The following is a 26,630-nucleotide window of genomic DNA, read 5'->3' on the forward strand; positions in this document are numbered from 1 at the left end:
CAGGTGCTTCACAAATTGATTCATAAAAATGAAAAAGTGTTTTTTTTTTCACTTTTTCATTTTTACGAATCAATTTGTGAAGCACCTGGGGGTTCCAAGTGCTCACTATGCATCTAGAAAGGTGCCTTGGGGGGTCTAGTTTCCAAAATGGGGTCACTTGTGGGGGAGCTCCAAAGTTTGGGCACAGAGGGGCTCTCCAAACGCAATGTGGTGTCCGCTAACAATTTGAGCCGATTTTCCATTCAATTTGTTAGCGGATACCATGTTGCATTTAGAGAGTCCCTGTGTGCCCAAACATTGGAGCTCCCCCACAAGTGACCCCATTTTGGAAACTAGACCCCCCAAGGCACCTATCTAGATTCATAGTGAGCACTTGGAACCCCAGGTGCTTCACAAATTGATTCATAAAAATGAAAAAGTGTTTTATTTTCACTTTTTCATTTTTACGAATCAATTTGTGAAGCACCTGGGGGTTCTAAGTGCTCACTATGCATCTAGATAGGTGCCTTGGGGGGTCTAGTTTCCAAAATGGGGTCACTTGTGGGGGAGCTCCAATGTTTGGACACACAGGGGCTCTCCAAACGCAACATGGCGTCCGCTAACAATTTGAGCCGATTTTCCATTCAATTTGTTAGCGGACACCATGTCGCGTTTGGAGAGCCCGTGATGTGCCTAAACAGTGGAGCTCCCCCACAAGTGTCCCCATTTTGGAAACTATACCCCTCAAAGATTTTATTAAGGTGTATAGTGAACATTTTGAACCCAGAGGTACGGCACATTATTTGTTTACATTAGGTCATCATATTGAATAAGTTTTCATTATTCTTGAGCGCAAGTGCTCGCTACTTGAGTTTGCATCGGGTACTCAGGTATGCACCATGTACAGCGTGTGCTCGAGTGACATGCTCGAGTCCCTGCTCCGCATGTTTCACGGTTATTAGACACCCAAAAAAAAACATGCGGGGATCGCTCGTGCATGGCAGGCAATCCCCATAAAGTTTTTTGGCCGCGAAGCATATGGGGCAGAGACTCGAGCATGTCACTCAAATACCCACGATACTAAATGCATACCAGAGCACCCGATGCAAACTCAAGTAGCGAGCACTTGCTCTCAACACTAGTCGCCATATCGTCATCTTTTTTTCTTACTTTTGAAAAAAATCCCAACCCCAGCCCTAGCCCCAGCACAACCCTAGCCCCAGCACAACCCTAGCCCCAGCACAACCCTAGCCCCAGCACAACCCTAGCCCCAGCACAGCCCTAGCCCCAGCACAGCCCTAGCCCCAAACCCAGCCCTAACCCTAGCCCAATCCTAACTCAAGAGTTTATTTTTGACGCCGTTCCTTGTGCGGTATAAGTGATTAGACGACTTTATTCTTCGGGTCGGTGTGATTACAGCAATGCCAGAATCATATGGCATTTATGACTGACAGCTGTCACACACTAAAAGACGCATTTTTTGTAAAATCTAGTTTTTGCATCGCCATATTTTGAGAGCTATAATTTTTCCAGATTTTGGCAGACAGTCATGTGACGGCTCGTTTTTTGCGGGATGACTTGACGTTGTTATTGGTGCCATTTTCAGGCACGTGACATTTTTTGATCGCTTTCTATTCCGATTTTTGGGAGGCAGAATAAACAAAAACCAACAATTCAGGAATTGGTTTTTTTTTTTTTTTTTTTATTCTGTTCCGCGTGTGGTAAAATTGATGAGGCAGCTTTACTCTTCGGGTCAGTACGTTTACAGCGGTACCACATTTGTATCATTTTTCTATGTTTTGGCGCTTATACACAATAAAAGCTATTTTATAGAAAAAAATATTTTTTAGTATCGCTTTATTCTGAGAGCTATAACTTTTTTATTTTTCGGCTGATGGAGCTATATGGCGGCTTGTTTTTTGCGGGACGAGATGACGTTTTCAGCGGTATCATTTTTATTTATATGCGTCTTTTTGATCGCGTGTTATTCCACTTTTTGTTTGGCGGTATGGTGATAAAGCATTGTTTTTATTTTTGGTGTATTATTTTTTTTATTTTTTTATAATATTTTTGCACTTTTTTTTTTTTTTCCACTTTCACACAGTTTTTTTTCTGATCGCCTGCATGGCACAGGAATGGAGCACCATCCCTATGCCATGCAAGCTGTCAGAAATGCACAGTGTGAAGATTGCTTGGAGATGCACTGCGCATGTCCAAGCAATCTTCCTGCTCTCTGGTGACCCGGATGTTGTCATGACGACATCGGGTCGTCATGGCAACACCCGGGAAGCCTTTGCAGACTGCGCTGGAAGCCGGAAGAGGAGGTGAGTATCGCCGATCACCTCCCCTTGCCCCCGCAATGCCGCGATCGACTTCGATCGACTTCGATCGCAGCATCGCGGGGGTTAATGTGCTGGGAGCGGTGCGTGACCGCTCCCTGCACATAGTACCGGGTGTCAGCTGTGACAATCAGCTGACACCCGGCGGCGATCGCGCCCGCACAGCCTGTGTGCGGGCGCGATCGCGATGACGTACTAATACGGGTCTGGCTCTTAAGTCCCAGGGCACAGACGCGTATTAGTACGTCAGATGTTATTAAGGGGTTAAGGAGTTAGGTCTGTGGTGGTGTTTTTAGTTGTGCAGCTAGGGCCTTTCTTGTCTGTACAGAGACTAGTTGTGTGTAGTTGCAGCATTCTCCCCTGTGTGGGTTCTCTGGTGGTTATCAAGATGCGTTTTCTGGTTAAAACATTTCCCACATTTTGAACATGAAAAAGGCTTCTTCCCTGTGTGAATTCTCTGATGTTTATTAAGATGTGATTTCTGTACAAAACATTTCCCACAATCTGAACATGGAAAAGACTTCTCCCCTGTGTGAGTTCGCTGATGTGTGATAAGCTTTGATTTGTTTGCAAAACATTACCCACATTCTGAACATGAAAATGGCTTCTACCCTATGTGAGTTTTGTGATGTTTGATAAGAGTTGATTGCGCTGTAAAACATTTCCCACATTCTGAACATGAAAATGGCTTCTCTCCTGTGTGAGTTCTCTGATGGTTGATAAGAGTTGATTTCTCTGTAAAACATTTTCCACATTCTGAACATGGAAAAAGCTTCTCCCCTGTGTGAGTTCTCTGATGTGTGATAAGCTTTGATTTCTTTGCAAAACATTTCCCACATTCTGAACATGAAAATGGCTTCTCCCCTGTGTGAGTTCTCTGATGTGTGATAAGCTTTGATTTCTGTACAAAACATTTCCCACAATCTAAACATGAAAAAGGCTTCTCCACTGTGTGGGTTCTCTGGTGCGTAAGAAAATTAGATTTCTGGTTAAAATATTTCCCACATTCTGAACATGGAAAAGGCTTCTCCCCTGTGTGAGTTCTCTGATGGTTGATAAGAGTTGATTTCTCTGTAAAACATTTCCCACATTCTGAACACGAAAAAGGCTTCTCCCCTGTGTGAGTTTTGTGATGCTTGATAAGATTTGATTTCTGTGCAAAACACTTCCCACATTCTGAACAAGAAAATGGCTTCTCCCCTGTGTGAGTTCTCTGATGTGCAATAAGAGTTGATTTCTCTGTAAAATATTTCACACATTCTGAACATGAAAATGGCTTCTCCCCTGTGTGAGTTCTCTGATGTATATTAAGATATGATTTCAGAACAAAACATTTCCCACAATCTGAACATGAAAAAGGCTTCTCTCCTGTGTGAGTTCTCTGGTGCTTAAGAAAACTAGATTTCTGGTTAAAATATTTTCCACATTCGGAACATGGAAAAGGCTTCTCCCCTGTGTGAGTTCTCTGATGTGCAATAAGAGTTGATTTCTCTGTAAAACATTTCCCACATTCTGAACAGGAAAATGGTTTCTCTCCTGTGTGAGTTCTCTCATGCCTAACAAGACTTGATTTCTGATTAAAACATCTCCCACACTTGGAGCAAGAAATTCTATTCTTCGCTGTGTGAATTTTTTGATGTTTAAGAAAAGACTTTTTGAGAGGAAAACTATTTCCATATTCTGAATGTGAAAATGGCTTCTTTGCATTAGGAGCAGTTTGTTTTTTAATGATTATTTTGTGACTTTGATTTTCCTTAGTAGTCGGTAATGAATCAGAAGACAGGACCTGTTTCATAGGATCAGATGACAGATCTTTGCTGTGAAGGGATGATGGTATATCTGGAGTAATGTCATTCACTTCAATTGCATCCTGTGGGATCTGAAAAACGTCTGATTTGAAAATTGAAGATGTCAGCTGTCCCTCTGATCTCCGGGTACAGATATCTGCCAAGAATAAAACCAATTATTATTTTTTAATAAAAAAGACTTGAATTTTATATTTTTGAACATTTCTACTTAAACTGTCCGTAAATAAAGGCAAGTTCTATAAAAAAAAAATTCACTTATTCACCAGGACAATGACCATCTAATAGAAAACCTCATAGGATGAACCAGTGGAGCGTGGTGTTCAACTGTTTGTTCATTCTGCCTCCCAAATATGGAGTAAAAGGCGCAGGCTCTGTCCAGCCACCAAGATTAGGTAGCCTGGGACCAGTAGTACCATCCAGTCTGGCGGTATGGGTGTGTGTGCTGTCCAGCTGCAGTAATCTGCTCCCTGCTTCAGCCATACGGAAAGCACCGCACCCTACTAAAGCTGGAAGCATATTGCCGGAAGCTGCCAGATCCAGCCTTGTTCTCCTCTGGTTCAGTCCTCTGTGCTCAGCTCCCGGCTTGTGTATTTGTTTCCTGTTGTGACCTCGGCCCGTTTACTGACTACTCTCGTGTCTTCTGATTTTGTATTTTCTCTGCCCTGCTGGTTGTGATCGGGCTACCTGACTACTATTCTTTCCATCTCACTCCACAGACTAGCAGGTAACACCGGGGCCCAAGTCTAGGGGGTCTCTGTGTAAGTCCAGATCCATGTAGAGGGGTTAAAGGGTGATGAGCAAAGTAATTTGTGAAATCTGTAAATGGAGTTGATAGTGACAAGCCTGTTTGTGGTGGCCATCTTTCGAGCTGCCAGGTGACCATGAACAGCGCCCCCAATACATTGTGTCTGCAAACTATTCCAGTAAAATCTGCATTCCTAATAGCTAAATGGCGCTCCTTCCCTTCTTACCCTGCCATGTGCCCAGACAGTAGTGTACAACCGTATACAGGGTATGGTCACATTCAAGAGTAGTTGGAAATAATTTGTAAGGTCCATTTGTTTCCTATTATCCTTTGTGAAGAATTCCAGAATTATCACCACATAAAGTGACACAAGTCAGATTTGAAAAATGCGGGAAGGGGTTACATCAGAGGATTACTGAAGTCAAAAACTTTGAGTATAGACAATAACACATCTACTGAAATGGTCAAACTCAACAGTCTGCATCAGAGAAAAATGAGTAACTAGTTGTGAAACCTCTCTGGGGTAATTAGAGTCTGGGGCTCGGTGGCTCTTCATCATCTAAACTATCGTAAGGGACAATATTTTCTGTCAGATGAGTGTCAAGAAGAAATATTAGACATTGAAAGTGAAGTTTTTTACAATACTGCAGAGCTGAGGGGTCTTAAATTTAGATCTCGGGCATTTGGAAGAAGCAATGGAGATATTTTTGAAAGACTACCAGGGAGTTACAGAGACACATAAGTGAGGCCGGCCGATCCCACCACAATCAGACTATAATACAGAATGAACTTGTAAAAAAAAGAAAGAATATATAAACATGTAACATCCCCAACAACAATGTATGTATGAAGGGAGAAATCCAACACTAAACCGGAGATGCACTCATTTATGGTGGACCATTGGAGGTATGATGAGTCCTGACCAGAAGAGTAGAGAAAGTATTAGTGCCCCCATTTCAGGAGAGATTGTGCAGGAACCTGAATTCCTTAGGATTGAAAACATAATGGAATTTATGACATGGAGTGAATCCATGAAACCAGGGCTCGAGCCATGCCACCACATCTCCTGCAGGCGTGAATAGATGTATATTACAGCCATCAGCCACACACAGCTTAGAGACATATCATGGCACAGGTGTAATGTTATTTATGTAGTTTATCGCAATCCTGTTTGAAGTTAGTTGGTTTAAAAAGAAATTGAAAAGTATAAAGGGAAACTCTGTTGTTATTGTACAGAAATTCACACTTGGCCCTCACTGCACACTTAATGTTGTCGATCATAAAAGTGAAGTTTGGCCAGAAAGACTGGACCTGGTCTTGTAGGGACCATATGAGAACATTCAGCTGCACAGAAGGGAGAGAAGGTAGATTCATCCAATAAGATATCAGGGATCTAGGAAGCCAACAGCATCATTACCCTCCGCTTTCTCTTACAGGCCCATCAGAATATTTTTCTTCAAGTGATTTTCTCACTTGTCAGCACTTTCTACGTACGCTGTCATTTGGCTTTGTAGTTTACAGACCTGGGCAGGTAACGGTCAGCGTCTACTAATCCCAGGAGGTAGGTGGATCCTCCAGGTTGTAAGATCTATAGAAAAGGTCTTTCACAATTACACAAAGTAAATTGAATATTTTCGGATGGAGGAAAACGTTGTGGTCTAGAGGGAAAATGGTGATCACACGATTGTGATAAGGCCGGACTACACCACCGATAAAGCAGCCACAGCCGGTGACTGAGAAGAATCTGTGACTTCTCTGCATTTAGTGGTTACTACTCACCAGGGTAGAGGACGCAGTGTCTCAGGCACGTGATCCCTTAGCCCATTCTCCCAGTCTTCTGGTCCTAAGGGATCGAGTGCCTGAGACACTGCGTCCTCACCCTCCTTTCCTATTGTCATTCCCAACAAGTGGTACACTGATGAAGGTCGTATAGACCGAAACGTGTTTTTGTTTATTTCTGCTGTGGACTGCAATTAAAATTGCTTTTGCTAAAATTCATTACCTGAGTGCCGAGGTTTCTCTTATATTATATGCGATTTGGACCTTACTCGTGCACCCTGGTTCATTAGTGCTGCGTTCTCCACCACTATTACTGAGAAAAATCTGAGATTTATCAACATTTCATGGTTACTACTCACCTGGGTAGTCATATGTAGAAATCACCTCCTTACACCGCTCATCACCCCTCACATATGTCTCTGTAGTATTAATATGGGTCAGATCTTCACCCTGAAAGAAATATTGTAAAAGTCACAGACAGATGGAGAAGTCACATGTATGATCGGCTCTAATCCTGCCATCTCCACCGTTCTCATTACACATCATAGGGGAGATCTCATGACACCTTCTCTCCATCTACCTGATGATCCTGAGGAACATTGGGATCTTCTTGTTTACAGTCCTGTGGAAGAAGAGGACGGGGACATCTCTCTGGTGTTGTCCTCTTACTGGATAGATCTGGAACAAACACATACAGGACTGAATTCATTCTTTACATACAGATAATTATAGGCCGTGTGTATTTAGTCCTGTCTATTACCTGGTGATGTGAGGGGCTGGGGAACCTCCATCATGAAGTCCTTGTACACATCTTTGTGTCCTTCTAAATACTCCCACTCCTCCATGGAGAAATAGATGGCGACATCCTGACACCTTATAGGAACCTGACACATACAATGATACCGTCATCCCCCCGATCCCTCCATAGCGTTACTGTATAATGTCCCAGCATTCCCAGCAGTGTCACCTCTCCAGTCAGCAGCTCAATCATCTTGTAGGCGAGTTCTAGGATCTTCTGGTCATTGATGTCCTCATGTATCAGGGGGTGAGGTGGAGGCCTCGTGATTAATCTCTGGTTATGGAGAGACACATTAATAAATCTCACTGCAGACATTTCCAGAGTCCTCACCTCTCCAGATCTGTCCATCTGTTATTCCCATAGATAAGAATGATGTAATGTGACGTCATCAGAATCTCTCACCTCTCCAGTAAGCCGGAAGAGGATCTCTAGGGTGAGGTGTAATATCCTCTCCACCATCTTGTCCCTGTCCATATCCATCTTTGATAGGTAAATCAGGAAAATTTTCTTATATAGACGATCTTCACTGAGAGGTTCCGGTATTGTAGAGACCTGAACGAGAAGAAGATGAGCCGAGGTAACATCATAAAAATCCTGTGTAATAATACAATTACAGGAGACAATAAAGGAAACATATGAGGAGATTTATTATTTTAAATTTAGTTTTTTCTTTACATCTAGTAATAAAACCTTTATATTTTAGGCCACAGACAACAAGCAGGTTCTTCCTGGAAGTCTGCAGCTGAATACGTTTCTCATAAACTCACCTTCCATAACGCTAATTCTCATCTCATTTTCCGTCACTGGAATTGGCATTAGCAATAATGCAGGACATATTTATTTCACGTGACATGAGAAATAACTACTTCATGATGAGGAAACATCTTCTACTACGGATCTAAAACCATATTTGGAGACAGTCCGTCACTGACTACATCTCCACTGGCCGTCTGTATGAATGTTTCCAGTCTTCCCCGAACTATAATCTTCTATCAAGTTAGATCTCATGTCTGATTCACACAGAGAAGTTTGAGGCTTTTATAAAAGCTGTTTTGTTTGGACAAATGCCGCAGACAGAAATTATTTGATACTAAAGTCTACATGTCCAGTGTATTATTGTCACGCTGTCTCTGTGTACTGGAGGTAGGGGGCCTAAGCTGACCCTAAGCTGGGGCCCTGACTAATCCTTCTACCTGGAGGTACTGTTAAAGGTACAGAGGTCCAGGCCGCCAGCGTAACCCCTACCTCCTGAGGATCCCTGCACCTAAGTAATCTAGTCCTGAGAAGGACCCCGATCACAACAAAAGGGGACAGATAATAATATGCCAACACTCAGTACTTAGACGAACGAGACAGTACAAGGGTAAAACCAAAACCACCTTGCATACAAAAACTACACAACTACAACAGAGGGCACACCAACGGGAAAGGAGATAAATGATAAAGCGAGGAAGGGAAAAAACACTCCAAATACACTTAGCTCTGAAACTCCAAATACCACGATCCGCTCTGTTAGTCTGCATGAAATGCTTTCACCGACAACTTCCCTAACAGATCAGCAGACATATGAAGGAATCTCACTACTGCAGAATTGATTGCAGCTGGGCGAGGCTGGACCTTGTCTAGCACAGAGAGAGAGAGAGAGAGAGTTAACTCCCTCACTGCCGAAAAGCACAAAACACCAAAAACTCAGCTGCGAGAAGTCAGGCTGTGCAATCGTGACGATCTTCGTGGCGACACAACCATGACAGTACCCCCCCTTCTACGAGGGGCCTCCGGACCCTCAGGGCCAGGTTTATCCGGGTGAGTCGTGTGGAAGGCCCGAATTAACCGGTCTGCGTTAATATCTGACGCAGGAACCCACATCCTCTCCTCAGGACCATACCCTTCCAATGAACCAGGTACTGAAGGGACCGACGATTAAAGTGTGAATCGATGACCTTCGATACCTGGAACTCCAAGTTACCATTGACCACCACTGGAGGCGGAGGTAAAGGTGACGGTATCACCGGCGCCACATACCTCTTAAGCAACGATCTGTGGAACACGTTGTGAATTTTAAACGTAGGGGGAAGGATCAAGACGGAATGCCACCGGATTAATTATAGAACTGATCCTGTACGGCCCGATGAACCTGGGACCCAGTTTCCAGGAAGGAACCTTAAGTTTTATATTCTTAGTAGACAACCATACCAGATCGTTCACACTTAGGTCCGGACCAGACACTCTCCTCCTGTCAGCCATAGGTTTTAACGGTTCCCCATAGTACTCAGATTATTCAGTACCCCTCTCCATACAGAAGCGAGTGATGACGAAAATCGTTCCTCCTCAGGAACCCCCGAAGAGCCCCCTCTACTGAAAGTACAAAACTGGGGGTGAAAACCATATGCCCCAAAAAAAGGGGACTTACCAGTGGACTCACTCCGCCTATTATTGAGAGCAAACTCCGCCAGAGGTAAGAAAGAAGCCCAGTCCTCCTGGTTCTCTGACACAAAACACCGGAGATATGTCTCCAAACTCTGGTTCAGACGTTCCGTCTCACCATTGGTCTGGGGATGAAAAGCCGATGAGAACGACAAATGCATCCCCCGCCGAGTACAAAATGCCTTCCAGAACTTGGACACAAACTGAGACCCCCGATCCGACACCACATCGGAGGGTACCCCGTGAAGCCTCACAATCTCCCCAATGAACACCTGCGCAAGAGTTTTAGCATTAGGAAGAGCAGGAAGAGCGATAAAATGTGCCATCTTGCTGAACCTGTCTACTACAACGAGAATGACAGTTTTACCCGAAGACGGCGGGAGGTCCGTAATAAAGTCCATAGACAGATGAGTCCAAGGACGCTCCGGGATCTTCAAAGGTAAGAGGGCCCCAGACGGACAGGTATGTGGGGTCTTAGAGCGCGCACAAACCCCACAGGACGCAACAAAAGTTACCACCTCCTTATGTAAGTTAGGCCACCAAAACCGACGCGAGAGAAGATCCACAGTTGCTTTACTCCCTGGGTGTCCTGCTAAAGCTGAGTTATGGTGTGCCTCGATCACCTTTTGTCGTAGCTGATCTGGAACAAACAGTCTCCCTGGAGGTCCAACAGGGGCGTCCCCCTGAGCCTCCAATACCTCCTCCTCAAGCTCAGAGCATACTGCCGACACCACCACCCCCTCTTGAAGGATAGGAACCGGGTCATCCGTATTCCCGGCCCCAGGGAAACTACGAGATAAGGCATCCGCCTTCACATTTTTTGACCCAGGACGAAACGTAACGACAAAATTAAACCTGTTAAAAAACAACGACCACCTGGCTTGTCTGGGATTCAGACGTTTTGCAGACTCCAGATAAAGCAGGTTCTTGTGATCGGTGATGACGGTGACCGGATGGACTGCCCCCTCCAAAAAATGGCGCCACTCCTCAAAAGCTAACTTAATGGCCAAGAGTTCCCTATTGCCGACATCGTAATTCCTCTCGGCGAACGACAATTTTTTAGAGAAAAAGGCGCACGGATGCCACTTACCAGGGGACGAACCTTGTGACAACACTGCTCCCACCCCTACCTCGGAAGCGTCTACCTCTACAATGAATGGCTGTGATGCATCAGGTTGAATGAGTATGGGTGCCTAGGCAAAACATTTTTTCAAGGAGGAGAAAGCTTGACAAGCCTTGTCAGACCACCTAGAAAAATCCGTCCCCTTTCTTGTCAGGTCAGTGAGAGGTTTAACCATGGACGAGAAATTACGAATGAACTTCCGGTAATAATTAGCAAACCCCAGGAAACGTTGTAGTGCCTTAAGATTCTCAGGCAGATCCCACTCAAGAACTGCCCGCACTTTCCCAGGGTCCATACGAAAACCAGACGCTGAAACCAGGAAACCTAAAAACTGGAGTTCCTGTACGGCGAACACACACTTTTCCCATTTAGCATACAGTTTATTATCCCGCAAGATCTGTAACACCTGCCTAACGTGCTCCTGATGAGACACCAGATCAGGCGAGTAAATTAAGATATCATCCAGATATATGACAACAAACTGTCCAACCAGGCGGCGAAAAATGTCATTAACAAAGTGTTGGAACACCGCCAGGGCATTAGTCAGACCGAATGGCATGACAAGGTTCTCATAATGCCCCTCCGGAGTGTTAAACGCCGTCTTCCACTCATCCCCCTCCTTCATTATAATCAGATTGTACGCCCCCCTGAGATCCAACTTAGAGAACCATTTGGCGCCCACGATCTGATTAAAGAGATCGGGAATAAGTGGGAGCGGGTACGGATCTCGGACCGTAATCCGATTAAGTTCACGGAAATCCAGGCAAGGGCGCAGGCCTCCATCCTTCTTCTTCACAAAGAAGAACCCCGCAGCCACCGGGGAAGATGAAGGTCTAATATGCCCCTTAGCCAGACTTTCAGAAATATAATCCTTCATGGCCTGCCTCTCAGGACCAGAAAGGTTATACAACCTAGATTTAGGTAACTTGGCCTCAGGGAGCAGTTTTACAGAACAGTCATACTCGCGATGAGGAGGTAGTTCCCGACACCCCTTCTCCGAGAATACATCCTCAAAGTCCACCAAAAATGGAGGCAAGACCCTAGGAGTGACAGCACCGACGACCGTATTCATGCAGTTTTTATTACAGAAATTACTCCATTGGCTTATCTCTCTGGATTGCCAATTAATAACCGGGTTATGCTTAGTTAACCAAGGAAGGTCCAACACTATAGGAGTGGGAAGACCCTCCAACACGTAGCAAGACAACAGTTCTTTATGTATCGCCCCCACTTGAAGTTTTACGTTATGCACAACATGCAAAAAACTTCCCTGACCGAGGGGCCTGGCATCGATCGAGAATATGGGGATGGGTTTAGCCAACTCACTCAAATGCATACCTTGAACCCGGGCAAACCGAGCGTCCACCAGATTAGCCCCGGCCCCACTATCTAAAAGAACAGATATCTTCTCAGTTCTCGTACCCACCACCACATCCGCCGGTACGAGAAACTGAGATGACCCTAGGGAAGAAATACCTACTCCCAGATTGCCGTCCACCACACAACCTGGGATTAAAAGTTTTCCGACGACTCTTTACTCTGCAAAGGACGGGATGGACACCCCCCAATAAAATGTCCCTTTCTCCCGCAGAAGAAACACCTTCCAGTCTTGTGGTGTGCCACCGTTCCCCTCCCCCAAAATGATGTCCCTCCTAATTGCATAGGCTCCTCTGGACTGACCAGGGGAACCACCATATGAGGGGACCTTGTAGGAGGTGGAGTCATCACAGGGGGTGGAGTTATCCCGCACCTCTCCCGAAGCCGTCTGTCAATGCGAATAGCAAGGGCCATAGCGGCTTCCAGTGACGTGGGAGAGTCATACTGTGCCAACACATCCTTTAATTTGTCGGATAAACCTTGACAAAACTGGCTCCTAAGAGCCGGGTCATTCCACTGGGTGTCAGTGGCCCACCTACGGAACTCCGAACAGAATTCCTCCGCCGGACGATCTCCCTGCTGGATCCTACGTAACTTAGATTCAGCAAGGGAGATCCGATCCGGGTCATCATATACAAGACCCAGAGCAGCAAAAAACCTATCCACTGACTGGAGAGCTGGGGAGCCCGGGGGAAGAGAGAACGCCCAAGATTGTGGGTCCCCTTGTAGGAGCGAGATGACAATTCCCACCCTTTGTTCTTCACTCCCCGATGACCGAGGCCGCAGCCGAAAGTACAACTTGCATGCCTCCCGGAAAACAAAAAACTTGTCCCGCCCCCAAGTGAACCTGTCAGGGAGAGCTACTTTAGGTTCTGGTCCGGCTTGCTCCTGAGGATACAAAACCTTGGACCTAATGTCCGCCAGCTCCATGGACAAACTCTGCAACTGCCGAGCTAGACCGGCTACTGGATCCATGGTAGCTGGAGAAAATCTAAGTGGTCGGTGAAAATGTCACGCTGTCTCTGTGTACTGGAGGTAGGGGGCCTAAGCTGACCCTAAGCTGGGGCCCTGACTAATCCCTCTACCTGGAGGTACTGTTAAAGGTACAGAGGTCCAGGCCGCCAGCGTAACCCCTACCTCCTGAGGATCCCTGCACCTAAGTAATCTAGTCCTGAAAAGGACCCCGATCACAACAAAAGGGGACAGATAATAATATGCCAACACTCAGTACTTAGACGAACGAGACAGTACAAGGGTAAAACCAAAACCACCTTGCATACAAAAACTACACAACTACAACAGAGGGAACACCAACGGGAAAGGAGATAAATGATAAAGCGAGGAAGGGAAAAAACACTCCAAATACACTTAGCTCTGAAACTCCAAATACCACGATCCGCTCTGTTAGTCTGCATGAAATGCTTTCACCGACAACTTCCCTAACAGATCAGCAGACATATGAAGGAATCTCACTACTGCAGAATTGATTGCAGCTGGGCGAGGCTGGACCTTGTCTAGCACAGAGAGAGAGAGAGAGAGTTAACTCCCTCACTGCCGAAAAGCACAAAACACCAAAAACTCAGCTGCGAGAAGTCAGGCTGTGCAATCGTGACGATCTTCGTGGCGACACAACCATGACAATTATGGGTTTTATTTCTAGCCTTAGGCTTTCCTATATTACAAGAAAAAAAAACAGAAAAAAAGCAGATATTAAAATGTTTCAAAAGAAAATTTGCACCAACAATTCTTGTAAAAAGAAAAAACATGCAAAAAGCAGAAGACACATTTTGTAATTTTTTAACATGTTATGAACTTTTTTGGGCACCAGAACATAGATGTACACCTCAGGGGTGGCACAGGTGCGGCTGCAATAAAATCCCTGGCAGTTTAACCACTTGCTCCTGCAAAAAGCAAACATGGCATCTAAGAAGGTGTGACAGAGTTCGGCTGAATGCCCTCCTCCCCAAAGTACTGGGCCTGTAATGTACAAAAGTCTATTAGGCCGGGCCAGAGGCAGCGTTCCATAACTTATTTTTTAGCGCCTCTATAAACATTAGACTAAATTTACATGGAAGCGCTGATTTTGGTTGACTATATAATGTATTTGGGGACCTCCCTACAGATGCAGTCAGTCATACAAACCACAGGAAAGCTGGAATATTTGTGTATGGGGGAGTCTGGAGAGATAGCCGTCTGCCAAATGATCGTTCAGCCAACACTTATCTCATGTGTATGGGGCAGTTAGTATTACACTGACAGGCAGTGATAATACACGGCACTACAGTTGTACAGTCCATCACCTGAGCAATCAAAGGCTTCTGTGTTGTATGATCGCACTAATCAGAGTTATTTTAAAAAGTTTATAAAAAAGATTTTAAAAAAGTTTAAAGTGAAAATATCACAGTTTTAGCAAAAATAAATATTTGTCACTATAAGGAAAACATGCATATAATGAGAAAATGGAGAGGGAGGTCAGCTCACGGTTTATTTAATGAACCTTGTCTGAAGAACACCGCATGGAGCCGCCCTGGTCAGGGACTGTGAAGACCCGGGGTCTTCTGGGGGCGCAACGCTACTCAAACAACACAGGGTGAGGGTAAAACAGCGTGGTAATACTTTATTGAACCACAAAGCGGACATTAAACATACAGAACAGTCCCAGCAAATACCCAAGATGGTACAACATTACACAGTCTCACCCTTCCTTCTCCGCCCGCCTGGGATAGAACAGCTGCAACTTTGGAGACTTCCAGGGCCGACTACCTCAACCAGTGGCCCTCCGCTTCTGGCGGGCCCCCACAGAGAGAAGGTAGCGGCAAGCTTAGGAAGTCAACAGTCCATCGAGGTACAAGACCAGGAGACCCGATGGTCCCATCCTTGCCTCTCCGAGAGTTTCCATGGGACCAGAGGACCGGTGGGTCCCTCCTGGCAACTCCAAATGTCTCCATGGGTTCTAGGTGACTGGTGAGTCCCTCCTAGCAACACCAAAACAGCATATCCATGGGGCTAAGTGACTTTTTCGTCCTCTCCTGGACTTCCCAAAAGTATCAATGGTCTCTCTGATGGTTAATGGAGCAGATCTGAAACTTTCCAGTGAGGGCTGATACCCTTAGACTAGAATCATGTAGAATACAAATCTGTGTCTCTTTAGATGCCATGCAATCCATCTACTTTCCTGAAGGATGTCTCCCATTCTCCTTCCAAAGTCCTTCTGATGTTGTGATTCTCTGTCCCAAATTTCATTCTGTCTACAGCACTACAGACACCCCTGTTTATATTTACATCTGTGTGAGGTCATAAAGCCCAGGTAAAAGAGGTAAAGGTGCAGGGATCACCTATCATTGTTTGAGCTAATCTATTTACATAGTTGGTATCACAGGGTCTGTTATAAATAAACTTTCAGCTGACTTATAAAATTTGTCATTAGCACAGTAAACATGATTGTTTCCAAACGAATAGAATTCAGCATTCAGGGTTATACAAATACTATGACTTTTTTGATCAGCAAGAGAAATACAGCCCCTAAAGAAGTTACCGTAGTAGCGATACGTGTAGGGCTTACCTCCGTAGGTATCCATGCCCTACGTGTATCGCTACTACAGTAGCTTCGTCAGGGGTCGCATGTTATTTAACCACTTGTGTGTCCCTACATGAAAAAAAGTTGCTATTTTATTTATTATTTGTAGTAATTCTTATTATTTTTGGATGTGCATTATCTCACTGTGCAAGCTTTTCTCTTACCTACTTCTTTAAGTGCTTTGTTGCACAGTTACCATTGCACCATTGTATCATATTTCAGTGATTTAGATTGTGTGGTGCCGACTGCCAAATATCTTAATAGATTAATGTCTTATAATACATTTTTTTAGCGGACCTGACGTGCATCCCACGTATTGTAGTTAACTCTCTATACACTCTATTAAATAAATGACCCCCTATAGTGTTACAATTGATGAAATTGCGTATTGAAAATTGCTGTACCGTTAGGTTTTCTTCAAATGTGTCGGTTTTATTAACATAGTTGCATGCTTTACAGGGTGTATGTCCACATTTAAAAAAACCCTTATAGGATAACCAAGTTACATTGCGTTTGATATTTGTTTCTTGCTTATTCCGCCTGGTGTAGAAGCCTTTTTGGATCCAAAACTCAAACAAAATATGCAAAAGAATTTACAAAGTCTGGAGGATGCCATCTCAGACATCTAAAAACTACGTTTGAGAGAGATATCAAAGACTACGAGTCAAATTCAATTTACACATGGAAATGAAACAAACCAGGAGCTACTGTTCTGAAATACAGGTCACACAATAAATTCAAAGGAAATAGAGGAGAGCGGAGGTCAGCTTCACAAATCCTAATGTGTCCATGGGTTTCTCTAATTATAATTCTCTGAGGACTTATCTGATGCATCAGTGGGATCAACTAAAGACAGATGGAGCAAAAATAACTTCTCAAGAACGACCCACAATCCAGCACAAAACAACGGGCGGCAGAAAGCTCAAACGTGCCCGGACATGTGCGGTCCATGCCGGAGTGCACCACGGTCTCCTATCTGATCATGCGCATGTCCAGAAGCATGCGCTCCACGCCGGATCGCATATGGTATTCGATTGTATACCACCAACATAGAAAAATCTTATCTCTGAGATCAGCATCATGGGAGACTAAAAACAAGTACTGCACATCCTCCCATCATGTAATAGGCATGTAGATCTACTTTATCACCACAAAAAATATGGCATGGTGGCCCACAGTATATTCCTAAATGGTCAAATTTGACCTCTATTGCACAGTTAGAAATACACAAGGATCACCACACTTGTCAATGACGAAATAGTATAAGTGGAATATAATTGATAAGTAATAATTCTGATATAGAAGCTCAGATATCTCGGTGAAGTACAACAATATGTGAACCCCATTCACAGGGAACTGACTAGCAATGGGTAGAGTATAAAATCCCAAAATATAATCCAGAATGGGGCTGTATTCACACAAAACAGGCATAGGAAATTTGCTCATTGAGTCCCTTAGGGGCTCGAGAATCCAGTCTAACAATCCACTCACTTTCCTTTCAGACGATACATCTATTGTGATCACCTCCTCTCACATTGGGTTTAACCATCACAATGATACAAAAGGAGAGGTCTCCGGGTTCACGGCGATGTGCACTGTTCATGTGTCTCACTAATGTGATCTCCCGACCATGGCGTATATCGCCCAAATGCTCCCCTACTCTCCTCCTAGACTCCCTCTTGATCTTGTCTACATATTCTAGGGGGAAGGTGCATGTGGCCATATATACTAGTCCTGAGGTTTTACAGCTGGAATAATCCCACTGGAAAAGATTTTAACCATGGAGGAACTTGAGAAAGATTTACACGGTCTCATCTAATTACATGTACAACGTTCTCCAGATCTAAGGAAACCACAGATTCTTCTATGTAGTCAAGTCCCCTTGGGTGCAGGTTTTTTATAGACACTGTGCACTAAACGGTCCCTAATTGACCGACCCTTTCTGAAAGTAGAAGTGGAAAGTGGAAGTAGATTTCACAGCACCCTCAGGTCCGGGTCGACCACAAGTATATCCCAGTGTTTTCTGAGGATATGAAAGATACAGTCACTCTGATTGTCATAAGTTTTTCTTACTCGTGTAGTCCAATCTTCTTCTTAGTCTCTTGGATTGGTATGGAGGAGTGTCTCTCTCTCCCATTTTTCTGCAAACGATGTTGCGGAATCGAAAATGTTCAGGTCTATTGCCTGTATATTAGATTCTGTGACATTCGAGCAGTACCTTCTCAACCGTAAAAATTGGCCATTGGGTTTTCCTCTTTGTATGGGGATGGGGGTGGTGGTTATCCCACTTCAATAGTTTATTAGTGCTTGAAAGTTTATGGTAGATGAGTGTCCCTAGGGTCCCATTTCAATCTTTCTTGATTAGTACATACAGGAACAGCAACTGGTAATAATTGGTGTTGGTCTGCTCCTTTAAAAAAAAATGTACTTTTCAAGTTATATCCTCAGTACCCTCACTTATCTTCCCTTCTTTTGAGGACCACAGAGTCAGACTCAACCGGCCCTTCTCCCTGTGAGTGCCGGTTGTCTATCGCCCTCTGGGCCCCACCCGTCAGTTTATGGATCATTTTGCCACTTGGCTTCCAAACTTTCTATGCTATGACATCCCCACACTCATTATGGGAGACTTTAACATCCCAATTGGTGATCCATTCTCCCTATCTGCAGCTTATCTTTTATCGCTAACTTCCTCCTTCGGCCTTTCACAGCTTACTAATTCTCCTACACATGAAAATGGAAACACGCTTGACCTGATCTTCGCCCGGCTCTGTTTAATACATGACTTTACGAACGCTCCTCTTCCGCTCTCAGATCACAACCTTCTTTCATTCTCTGTCAAGAACTGTCACCCTGCTCAAGACACCCCAACTTTCCACATCTATAGAAATATACAATCCATTAACACCCAGAAATTCATGAAAACGTTTAAATCATCATTGGCCCCAATCTCCTCCCTCTCATGTCCTGACTCTGCACTGAAGCATTATAACGAAATATTGCTATGCGCCCTGGATGAAGCCGCACCTCCTACACAGAGAACAACTCGGCACAGACAGCGACAACCCTGGCACACGCTGTAAACACGTCTTCTCCAGGGGTGCTCCAGGTGCCGAACGGCTGTGGAGAAAATCTAATCTGCCCGAAGAATTCCTCCATTATAAATTTATGCTTAAAACCTATAACCCCTTCACCCCTCCAAACAAACCTACTTTAACAACCTCATCATCTCACGGCCCAATAAGCCAAAACACCTGTTTCATTAAGGAGAGAGTGAAAAGTGTCAAGAAGCACAAGGGCCGACCACCGACCTCAGCGCTGACGATCTGGCCAATTATTTCAAAGAAAAAAATTGACCATATCAGACAGGAAATTTTCTCCCAATTCCCAAATGTTATGCATGCTCCTCCCTCCCACACTGCATCTTGCTCATTTTCTGACTTCGAACCAGTCATGGAAGAAGAAGTGACAAGGCTCCTTGCTTCCTCTCACTCTACCACCTGCACCAGTGACCCTATTCCCTCACATCTCCTTCAGTCCCTTTCTCCAGCTGTCACCACGACTCACCTAACTAATATATTCAACCTCTACCTCTCATCTGGTATTTTTCCCTCCTTTTTTAAACACGCCAGCATACATCAGCTACTTAAAAAAACATCCCTCGACCAGAACTGCACGGCCAACTACAGACCTGTTTCCAATCTTCCTTTTATCTCTAAATCTCTAGAACGCCTGGTCCATTCCCGTCTAATCCGCTATCTCTCAGATAACTCCCTTCTTGACCCTTTACATTCTACTGAAACTGCACTCACTAAAGTCTCTAATGATCTACTAACAGACAAATCTAATGGTCACTACTCCCTGCTGATTCTCCTGGATCTCTCTGCAGAATTCGACTCTGTGGATCTACCTCTCTGACAGCTTCTTCTTTTGCTGGCTCCTCTTCCTCTCACCTTCCCCTTATTGTTCCTCAAGGATCAGTCCTAGGCGCCTTCTTTTCTCTTTATATACCGCTTCTATTGGACAAACAATCAGCAGATTCGGTTTTCAGTACCATCTCTATGCTGATGACACCCAATTATATACCTCTTCTCCAGACATCACCTCTGCATTATTACAAAATACCAGTGATTGTCTTTCCGCAGTCTCTAACATTATGTCCTCCCTCTATCTAAAACTGAATCTGTCAAAAACTGAACTACTCGTATTTCCTCAATCCACTAACCTACCTGTGCCCAATATTGCCACTTCAGTTTGTGGCACCACCATTACTCCCCAGCAACATGCCCACTGTCTTGGGGTCATACTCGATTCAGGTCTTTCCTTCACTCCTCACATCAAATCACTCGCTCACTTGAGTCATCTACACCTCAAAAACATCTCTAGAATCAGAAATTGTCTTACCTTTGACTCGGCAAAAACTCTTACTGTAGCTCTTATTCATTCTCATCTAGGCTATTGCAACTCTTAACTAATCGGTCTGCCTCTTTCTAAACTTTCCCCTCTCCAATCCATCCTTATCGCAGCAGCCAGGATCATATTCCTCACCAACCGATACACCGATGCCTCTTCCATGTGCCAGTCATTGCACTGGTTACCCATCCAATAGAGTTCAATACAAACTTATCACTCTCACCCACAAAGCGCTCCACGATCCAGCACCACTCTACATCTCCTCCCTCATATCAGTCTACCACCCTTCCCGTGCCCTCCATTCTGCCAATGACTTAAAACTAAAAGCCTCCATAATCCGAACCTCACACTCCCGTCTCCAAGATTTCTCGCGTGCAGCACCAACTCTTTGGAATGCACTACCCAAGACAATTCGATTAATTCCCAATACCCACAGTTTTAAGCGTGCCATAAAAACCTATTTCTTTAGACTGGCCCATCGCCTTAACACACTTATCTAACTGTCCAAGTTTGGCCCATATTAAAATTTTCTTCAAAATCATGCTCATACCATCCATGCACTAATTAGCCTCTGTACTGTACACATACTGGCTGGCGACCAGTTCATGTAGTGTTATGTACTTACCCTATTTAGTATATTAAGGCTGTATTATAGAATATATGTACATTTTACCTTTGTGTCTCCCCTATTTCCTTACAGACTGTAAGCTTGCGACCCTCACTCCTTTTAATATCCGAGTTAAGCTTATTCTGTAAAGTCTGTATTGTCTGTATAAGTCCCCCCTAAAATTGTAAAGTGCTGTGGAATATGTTGGAGCTAAAAAAATAAAAATTATTATTATAATTAAATTCAGATGTAAATCTAAGGCCTACTCTATTGATGTTGAGTTCCCCGACAAATTAAAAAGATTGTTCACTCGTCCCCGACCAGATGATAAAAATGTAGTCAATATATTTCTACCATACCCCAGTATATGGATGCCACCACTTATAATCATCTCAGAATATTGTGGTTTCCTCCCACCAGTCCAGGGATAAGTTAGCATATGAGGGGGCACAGGGGCTCCCCATCGCAGTACCCCTGAGCTGGAGGAAGTACTGCCTGTCAATAAGAAAGTAGTTATAAGTAAGAGTGAATTTTAGAAGGTCCTCCATGAAGTCATTATGTCTGCTACACTGTATTGATCTTGATTAAAAGAAATGTCTTACTCCTCTGATACCATCCTCAGGCCGTATATTACTGTACAAAGACTCGATATCTAGTAAGGCCGGCTGCTCCCCTACATGCATGTATACATGCTCGAGGGTATATATGGAGGGGAGCAGGCAAAGGGAACACCAACTCCAGAGGGATTATTACAACTGCAGGACCTCAGGCGGTACTGTAGGGGCATCATACACACTGCATAAGGGGCATTATGGGGGCATTACACTATGTGGGGGGCATCATACATACTGCATAAGGGGCATTACACTGTGTGGGGGCACCATACATACTGCATAAGCGGCATAATGGGGGCATTACACTGTGTGGGGCATCATAAATACTACATAAGGAGCATAATGGGGGCATTACACTGTGTGGGGGCATCATACATACTGCATAAGGGGCATAATGGGGGCATTACACTGTGTGGGGGCATCATACATACTGCATAAGGGGCATAATGGGGGCATCATACATCCTGCATAAGCGGTATAATGGGGAATTACACTGTGGGGGGCATCATACATCCTGTATAAGGGGCATAATGGAGGCATTACACTGTGTGGTGGGCATTACACTGTGTGGTGGGCATCATACATACAGCATAAGGGGTATAATAGGGGCATTACACTGTGTGGGGGCATCATACATCCTGCATAAGGGGCATATTGGGGGCATTACACTGTGTGGGGGAGTCATACATACTGCATAAGGGGCATAATGGGGGCATTATATTGTGTTGGGGGCATCATACTGTATTGCCAAGTTTTTAGCAATAGGGTTCGGATATGACTTTAAAGAAGGCAACCACTTGTAATATAACGCAATTTTATTTATAACACTTAATTTGAAAGATAAAATACAGAATCAAAGGAATAGTATGATATTGTGTACACTTTTGTACATTAAAGGTTACATACTTATAAAGGTTACATACTTACTATTAGATAGCAAAAGAAAAAGATTTCCCTAGTAGCATGTACATCATCTGTCTGGAAACTTCAGCTGGAGAAGCGTTCAGCGATGGGCAGAGAATGCATCCTAGGTCCTACACTGTGAAGAGCGTCCTCTTCACAGGTCCACAATGCTTCTGCCATAACTGAATTCTTCAACAGCTTTTATATTTTAGAAAAAGGCTTACTCAACCTAATATTAAGTAAGCATGAATGTACATAGGTTGTTGTCCAACATTCCAATCCTGTGACAGTGGCCAGCTATCAGAGATCAGCAATGCCGAACAAGACCTGTTCACAGACCATCACTTGTGTCATAATGTTTACATATGATAAGAGTTAATCCTACACCGGGTTATAAATCAGAACAAGGTTTTCTTCCCAGACAGTATATTGTATTAAGAAGCTACGTATCAGTGAGATACATTCACAGATAAAGCATACCTCAACACAGAATATATAAGAATATTTAATTAAAGGTTGGATACATCATAATGGGTTTCAGATAGCCACTTATATGTTTGGTACTACAATAAGATTCTCCATCTTAAGCCATATGCCTTTAGTTTTATTTACAATATTGTGCAATCGTCGGTCTCTGGTTCTAGCAAACACAGCATATAGAAAAGGCTAACTCCCTTCAGTAATAAAGATTAAACCTCAGACGGTTAGCAAACTTAAACTAAAGCTATGTTTTAGTATGTCAGGACTAATGACCCCTAGTCTACTGAGGTAGGATACCTACAAATGCTGACATGTCTGGTTCCTATTTTATTTCAATATGGATTTGAAATATAAAATAGCCATTTTTCAAATTCATACTACACATACATCCTGCATAAGGGGCATTACACTGTGTGGGGGGCATCATACATACTGCATAAGGGGCATAATGGGGCATTACACTGTGTGGGGGCATCATACATCCTGCATAAGGGGCATAATGTAAGCATTACACTGTGTGGGGGCATCATACATCCTGCATAAGTGGCATAATGGAGGCATTACACTGTGTGGGGGCATCATACATATTGCATAAGGGGCATAATGGTGGCATTACACTGTGTGGGGGCATTATACATCCTGCATAAGGGGCATAATGGAGGCATTACACTGTGTGGGGGCATCATACATACTGTATAAGGGGAATAATGTGGGCATTACACTGTGTGTGGGGGCATCATACATCCTACAAAAGGGGCATAATGGGGGCATTACACTGTGTGGGGCCATAATACATACTGCATAAGGGCATTACACTGTGTGGGGGCATCATACATCCTGCATAAGGGGCATAATGGGGGCATTACACTGTGTAGGGGCATCATACATCCTGCATAAGGGGCATAATGGGGGCATTACAATGTGTGGGGGCATCATACATCCTGCATAAGGGGCAAAATGGGGGCATTACACTGTGTGGGGGGGCATCATACATCGTGCATAAGGGGCATAATGAGGGTATTACACTGTGTGGGGGCATCATACATCCTGCATAAGTGGCATAATGGAGGCATTACACTGTGTGGGGGCATCATACATAATGCATAAGGGGCATAATGGGAGCATTACACTGTGTGGGGGCATCATACATCCTGCATAAGGGGCACAATGGAGGCATTACACTGTGTGGGGGCATCATACATACTGTATAAGGGGTATAATGGGGGCATTACACTGTGTGTGGGGGCATCATACATCCTGCATAAGGGGCATAATGGGGGCATTACACTGTGTGGGGCCATCATACATACTGCATAAGGGGCATTACACTGTGTGAGGGCATGATACATCCTGCATAAGGGGCATAATGGGGGCATTACACTGTGTAGGGGCATCATACATCCTGCATAAAGGGCAAAATGGGGGCATTACAATGTGTGGGGGCATCATACATCCTGCATAAGGGGCCTAATGGGGGCATTACACTGTGTGGGGGGGCATCATACATTGTGCATAAGGGGCATAATGAGGGTATTACACTGTGTGGGGGCATCATACATCCTGCATAAGGGGTATAATGGGGGCATAACACTGTGTGGGGGCATCATACATCCTGCATAAGGGGTATAATGGGGACATTACACTGTGTGGGGGGTATCATGCATACTGTATATGGGGTATAATGGGGGCATTACACTGTGTGGGGACATCATACATGCTGCATAAGGGGCATATTGGGGGCATTATACTGTGTGGGGGCATCATACATCCTGCATAAGGGGCATAATGGGGGCATTACACTGTGTGGGGGCATCATACATCCTGCATAAGGGGCATAATGGGGGCAGTACACTGTGTGGGGGCATCATACATCCGGTATAAGGGGTATAATGGGGGCATTACACTGTGTGGGGGCATCATACATACTGCATAAGGGCAAAATGGGGGCATTACACTGTGTGGGGGCATCATACATCCTGCATAAGGGGCATTATGGGGACATTACACTGTGTGGGGCCATCATACATACTGTATAAGGGGAATAATGGGGGCATTACACTGTGTGGGGGCATCATACATCCTGCATAAGGGGCATAATGGGGGCATTACACTGTGTGGGGGCATCATACATCCTGCATAAGGGGCATAATGGGGGCATTACACATCCTGCATAAGGGGCATCATACATCCTATATAAGGGGCATATTGGGGGCATTATACTGTGGGGGGCATCATACATCCTGCATAAGGGGCATAATGGGGGCATTACACTGTGTGGGGGCATCATACATCCTGCATAAGGGGTATAATGGGGGCATTACACTGTGTGGGGGCATCATACATCCTGTATAAGGGGCATAATGGGGGCATTACACTGTGTGGGGACATCATACATCCTGTATAAGGGGCATAATGGGGGCATTACACTGTGTGGGAGCATCATACATCCTGTATAAGGGGCATAATGGGGGCATTACACTGTGTGGGGACATCATACATCCTGTATAAGGGGCATAATGGGGGCATTACACTGTGTGGGGGCATCATACATCCTGCATAAGGGGCATAATGGGGGCATTACACTGTGTGGGGACATCATACATCCTGCATAAGGGGCATAATGGGGGCATTACACTGTGTGGGGGCATCATACATCCTGCATAAGGGGTATAATGGGGGCATTACACTGTGTGGGGGCATCATACATCCTGTATAAGGGGCATAATGGGGGCATTACACTGTGTGGGGACATCATACATCCTGTATAAGGGGCATAATGGGGGCATTACACTGTGTGGGGGCATCATACATCCTGCATAATGGGGGCATTACACTGTGTGGGGGCATCATACATACTGCATAAGGGGCATAATGGGGGCATTACACTGTGTGGGGGGCATCATACATCCTGCATAAGGGGTATAATGGGGGCATTACACTGTGGGGGTCCTGTACTCTGAGAACAATACGTTTCCTCCCTTCCTGTCTCCATAGTTGGGTCGTATGTATCTATTACAGGAAACAGAACAGAAACCTTATGATTCTTATAAAGGGGCAACACAAGACCCCAAAAGAGCCTCCGTGCTGAAGGGGTTAATGCCCCCTGCGCCTAGTAATGGGGTCTCCACATACCTCCACCTGCAGAGCCGCCACCACATATATGGCTGCTGTGTGCGCACAGGAGCTGTGATGAGGTCACAGGAGGGGAGGAGTCAGGGGTCACATGATCAGGGGCCTCAGTGGATGCAGGACTCTGCTGTGCTGGTTGTCATGGTGCTGGATGAGCTGAAGTTTATGTGTGGGGTCAGGAGGGGTTTACAGTGTGGATGTAGCAGAGCCGCGCGTGTACGAGGTGTACGGAGCAGAGCCGCGTGTGTACGAGGTGTACGGAGCAGAGCCGTGTGTGTACGGAGCAGAGCCGTGTGTACGAGGTGTACGGAGCGGAGCCGTGTGTGTACGAGGTGTACGGAGCGGAGCCGCGCGTGTACGAGGTGTACAGAGCAGAGCCGCGTGTGTACGAGGTGTACGGAGCGGAGCCGCGCGTGTACGAGGTGTACGGAGCGGAGCCGCGCGTGTACGAGGTGTACGGAGCGGAGCCGCGCGTGTACGAGGTGTACGGAGCGGAGCCGCGCGTGTACGAGGTGTACGGAGCGGAGCCGCGCGTGT

General features: G+C 44.9%; 1 protein-coding gene across 1 annotated transcript; it reads right to left on the bottom strand.

Annotated features, from left to right (window-relative positions):
• Positions 1–2,561: 2,561 nt before the first annotated feature.
• On the bottom strand, positions 2,562–26,182 carry LOC141206935 (uncharacterized). The gene is made up of 7 exons (XM_073664303.1): positions 26,097–26,182; positions 7,852–8,001; positions 7,618–7,722; positions 7,411–7,534; positions 7,231–7,328; positions 7,010–7,100; positions 2,562–4,262 (listed from the first exon to the last, which is right to left on the bottom strand). Exons 2-7 carry the CDS (start codon positions 7,927–7,929, stop codon positions 2,926–2,928), a joined length of 1,833 nt encoding a protein of 610 aa, XP_073520404.1. The 5' UTR covers positions 7,930–8,001; positions 26,097–26,182; the 3' UTR covers positions 2,562–2,925.
• Between the last annotated feature and the right edge of the window lie 448 nt (positions 26,183–26,630).

This window comes from Phyllobates terribilis, unplaced genomic scaffold (genome assembly GCF_046119375.1).
Source record: "Phyllobates terribilis strain yellow unplaced genomic scaffold, ASM4611937v1 Scaffold_150__1_contigs__length_4496277, whole genome shotgun sequence".
Lineage (NCBI taxonomy): Eukaryota > Metazoa > Chordata > Amphibia > Anura > Dendrobatidae > Phyllobates > Phyllobates terribilis.

Excerpts from the sequence above, each read along its gene's own strand:
- LOC141206935 (XM_073664303.1), bottom strand. The coding sequence starts at position 7,929 with ATGGATATGGACAGGGACAAGATGGTGGAGAGGATATTACACCTCACC. Across the intron at positions 7,723-7,851 it reads TCTTCCGGCTTACTGGAGAG|AGATTAATCACGAGGCCTCC; the intron begins GTGAGAGATTCT and ends CTCCATAACCAG. Across the intron at positions 7,101-7,230 it reads ATGTTCCTCAGGATCATCAG|GGTGAAGATCTGACCCATAT; the intron begins GTAGATGGAGAG and ends TATTTCTTTCAG.